Source organism: Salvia hispanica, chromosome 1, assembly GCF_023119035.1.
Source record: "Salvia hispanica cultivar TCC Black 2014 chromosome 1, UniMelb_Shisp_WGS_1.0, whole genome shotgun sequence".
In the NCBI taxonomy this organism is placed as follows: domain Eukaryota; kingdom Viridiplantae; phylum Streptophyta; class Magnoliopsida; order Lamiales; family Lamiaceae; genus Salvia; species Salvia hispanica.
This window is the reverse complement of record NC_062965.1, coordinates 36130530-36135463: the sequence shown is the minus strand read 5'-3', so window position 1 is coordinate 36135463 and position 4934 is coordinate 36130530. Positions and strand designations below refer to the sequence as shown.

At 39.9% G+C, this 4934-nt stretch overlaps 1 protein-coding gene across 1 annotated transcript; it reads left to right on the top strand.

Annotated features, from left to right (window-relative positions):
• The first annotated feature begins 243 nt into the window (after positions 1–243).
• Positions 244–2252, top strand: LOC125195407 (receptor-like protein 2). The gene is made up of 2 exons (XM_048093560.1): positions 244–1504; positions 1576–2252. Exons 1-2 carry the CDS (start codon positions 244–246, stop codon positions 2250–2252), a joined length of 1938 nt encoding a protein of 645 aa, XP_047949517.1.
• Positions 2253–4934: the final 2682 nt, after the last annotated feature.

Here is a 4934-nt window from a genome sequence, read left to right as displayed (position 1 = left end):
CGAATCGAAAACGTACGATACGATATCGTATCGTATCGAAAATTACGATATATCGAAAATTCGATAATTTTTCGATATTTTTCAATACGATACGAGCGATATATCATTCTTTCGGTATTCTTCCCCGGCCCTACATATAAATGATATAAGGAGTGAATGAAAGAAAAATAATTGAGATTAATCAAAGGGCCAAACCTATGGTACTCCTGACCCTATATCTCAGTTTGTTTCTATCCTCAATAAATGGAGTGCTATGTTGCAACAAACAAGAACAAGATTCCTTACTATCATTCATCTCTTCCCAATCCCTGTTGGCAAGGCATAGCCTGCACATCCCGCAACGGCGCCCCTCGTGTCACACATCTTTGGCTGCTGGAAAAAAATCTCTCCGCCACCTCCCTCACTCTACCAAACCTTCCTTTCGTAGCCCACATAAACCTCTCCTACAACCACCTCTCCGGCCTCCTCCCCTCTCTCCCTTCTCGCCTTCTCACTCTCGACTTGAGCTTCAACTCCCTCTTCGGCCCACTCATCCGCACTTTCCCCATCACCATCCACACCCTAGACCTCTCAAGCAACCGCTTCAATGGCTCCTTTGATCCCTCATTTCTTCTCCTTCAACCATCCAATTTACTCATCTTCAACATCAGCAACAATAGTTTCACCTCCTCCAATCCTTCGTCTATTTGCAACATCTCCCCACTCATCAAAATCTTGGATTACTCCATGAATCAATTCATTGGTCCTATATCACCTTCCCTCGCCCAATGCTCAAACCTTCAAGTTTTCAGAGCAGGATCCAACTCCCTCACGGGTCCACTGCCACGCGACCTTTACACCCTGACAAGGCTGCGAGAAATCTCCCTACATAACAACCAACTTTCCGGGTCAATCAACAAGGCCATTGTGGACCTTTCAAACCTCATTATCTTAGAGCTCCATGCCAATCAACTAAGCGGTGAGATTCCTCAAAATATAGGGCTGCTTTCCAAATTAGAGCAACTGCAACTCCGCTCCAACAACCTCAACGGAACCTTCCCACCATCTCTAACAAAATGCACCAACCTCACCACTCTCCTCCTTCGCAACTACTTCCTCAACGGCCAAATCTCCACTCTCAACTTCTCCAAACTCCAACGCTTACAAGCAATTGATCTCGGAAACAACACCTTCTCTGGTAACATCCTGGACACCCTCTGCTTGTGCAAGTCCCTGAAGGCTATCCGGCTTGCCTTAAACCAACTCAGTGGCGAAGTCCCTCCTTGTATGGCCTCTCTCAAATCTCTCACACACCTCTCCCTCTCACAAAACTTCCTCTCCAACGCTGTGGGAGCCCTGAACACACTCAAACACTGCCAAAATCTGGCAGCCCTCTTCATCTCCAGATGCTTCCACGATGAGAGAATGCCCGATGACAATGACCTGCTGCACCTGGACACCTTCAAGAATCTGCAGATTCTGATTCTTGCAGGATGCCAACTCAAAGGCCAAATCCCAACTTGGATTTCAAAACTGAAAAAACTCAACGTTCTGAACCTCTCTTCCAACAAAATCTCGGGCCCAATTCCGGCATGGTAGGATCAATGCCAAGCTTATACTCCCTCAACTTAACTCAAAACTCACTCACGGGAGAGATCCCACGTGAGATAACGCAGCTGCCGGCGCTGATCTCCGACAACAGCAGCACAGACATGAGCCATCTCGCGTTGCCCTTTCTATACGACAATCTTCAGTACAACCAACTCTTCAACCTGCCGCGCAGCCTGAAACTCGGGAGCAATAGTCTCAGCGGCAGAATTCCAACTGAAATCGGGCAGCTGAAGCTCCTCCAAGTATTGGAACTGAGCAACAACAATTTGAGAGGCAGCATTCCTGAGCAGCTGTCGAATCTGACAAATTTGGAGAAACTGGACATGTCAGGGAATGATCTGACGGGAGAGATTCCGAAATCGCTGACGAAGCTGCATTTCCTGTCAGCATTCAGCGTGGCGGATAATGATCTGGAAGGGGAGATTCCGAAGGGAGGTCAGTTTGAGACGTTTGGAATTGGCGCGTTTGAAGGGAACACTAAACTGTGCGGTGATGTGATACACAGAAGCTGCGGCGGCGCGGTTGTGATAAACAGGGCTAGGCCCGATGCAGAAAATGATGGCGGGAGTAGAAGTATTTGGTATTATATGCAACTTCCTCTTGGATTGGGATACTTTGTTGGATTAGTTGGAGGTACTGCTCTACTCTTCTTCAAGAGTTGATCAGTTTATATCATGCCAAGACCAAATACTCAAAATTCTTAAGAGTACAACTCCCTTTTGGTCCAAAACATATAGTCAAATTACGAATTTGGTCCATTACATTTATTTTTCGATTTTCAGGTCCATAACATACGAAAATTGCTCTCGGTTTGGTCCTTTTTGGACGGCACCGTTAAAATGCGGAAGTCAAACGTTAATTAGCAAAAGTTTGACTCAATTAAGCTTAAAATTAGATTATTAAAGACTAAATAATTTGCTAATTTTTTTCTTAAAAAATATACCAATTAATTGTTTTCATAAAAAATACTAAATATTTATTTTCTTTAAAATAACAATTATTTAGTTTAACACTTTACCTCTCTTCTTTTCTTCTCTCGTTCTTTCTTCCCCCACACAGTAGCAAAGAATCCACCAAAACTTCGTCCTTAATTAGGAACACTGAGCAAACAAATTTGAAATCAAGAGGTTAGGGTTTTTGTTCTCTCGTTTCTGTTTTCTACAATTATTGCTTCAATTCTCTCGTGAATATAAGGTATTCTCTCTCCAACCATGAGTTGGGAGTCGTCGTCGCCGAACCCACCTGAAAATGAAGTGGATCCACCTGAGAATGAAGGCGAGAAGGGCCCTGGTCCGTCGGTAGCTAACCCTAGTCCCGAAGGTGGGTTGGTGTAGTCGAACCCTAGCCCCGCCGTGGAATTCGAAGCAGAGCTACATTCTAGTAATGACGAGTCAAAGTCAAACCATAATTCTTACAAGGGTGCCGACGACCTCCGATTGACGCCGATGACCCCGAATTAGAGAGGAGGACGAAGATTAGACGCGAGCTCGGTTTCTCGTAAGCCGCCACTTCCTCCGAAGGAGAAGGCCAAATTTGAGAAATTTATGTATGTTGTTGTATATGCTCCATGTTTTGTAGTTGTTGTTGGGATATTTTGTATGTTGAATTAATTTGATGAAAATCCTAGTTTTTGTTTGAAATTTGTATTTTGAGTTCGATGCATTTGTAAGCTAGCTTGCTTCTTCTTCTTCGAGATTCGAACTTGTTCTTCGATGCATTTGCGAGCTAGCTAGCCGGGTAGATTTTGAAACTAACAAATCACCCGGTTGGGTGATAGAATATCTACCCATTCTGGACTCCTTACGCCTTTGAATCTTTGTATTTGTTGGTGCAAAACTCACCCGTTGCGATGTATGCCCGGGCGGGTAAGTAGCTTTGCTGTGTGAAATGGTAGATAGTGGTTCTGTTCGGAGCATTTGACGTGCATTTCTGGCGGGTCTCCGGCAAGATTCATGCTGCTGCTATGCTGAATTTTGTGTTAAAGCGTAGTGCACACCAATTGTTTGATGGAATGTTTAAGTGAGCTCCAAATAAGTTTTTTACATCATATGAACAGATTTGATGAAAACACGATTAAAAATATATATATTTATTGGTATATTTTTTTAAGAAAATAATTAGCAAATTATTTAGTCACTAATAATCTAATTTTAAGCTTAATTTAATCAAACTTTTGCTAATTAACGTTTGACTTCTGCATTTTAACGGTGCCGTCCAAAAAGGACCAAACCGAGAACAATTTCGTATGTTATGGACCTGAAAATCGAAAAACAAATGCAATGGACCAAATTCGTAATTTGACTATATGTTTTGGACCAAAAGGGAGTTGTACTCAATTCTTAATCAATAAATAAAAAAAGTATGAATTTTATTTTAATAATTATATGACAATTAAATTTAATTTCAGTAAAAATATATTCTTTATAGGTCATAAAAGAAATCAATTAAACATGTAAATATGTTATGGGCGTGATTTGAAATTCAATTTTGCAATAACTAAGTAGTCTTATTTTAACCTGATACATAGATTTTAAAAAATAAAAGAAAAGTGCGGAAAAAAATAAATATAGAAGATAGTTTATACTTTTATACATTAATATTAAATAAAATGTGAATAAAATAAGTTAATAAAATGTAGAATACATTACTAAAAATAGTAAAAAATAAATGAGATAATTATTAAAGGACAGATCAAAATAAAAAATTGGAACAAATAATGGCAACGGAAGGAGAATAATATAGGAGTATAATTAGATTGACTTGCAAAAGATATTTAACTAATCAATGTTATAGTAATCTTTAAGATATGTTGATTTATAACAATACTATTGTAACATCCCAAAATTAGGCTTCGACAAAAACTACTCATGATAAGAAAGTTATCGAATTAAGATTTATTAATAAATATTTTGAAATAGGGGTGGCGAAACGGGTACCCAAATCCGATTTTGCGGGTACCCGTACCCGAAAACTTCAATATTATACTAATCAATCCCGACCCGTATAGTTAAACGAGTAACCCATACCCGCATCGGGTATCCCAAACCCACACACATAATTTGAATTGTGTATTATATTATTCAACGGCATTATGCTTTTAGTTTTCACTTCATCAATGCTAGTCATCTAATACTCCCTCCGTCCCAATAAATATGAAACGTTTGCTTTTCGGCACAGGATTTTATGTAGTGTTATTTTGTGAGTTAAAGAAGAGAGAGTAAAGTAAGAGAGAGGTAAAAGTAGAGATAAAGTTATTTCTATTTTAAGAAACGTTTCATTTTTAATGGGACAACCCAAAAAGGAAAACGTTTCATTTCTAGTGGGACAGAGGGAGTACAATAATT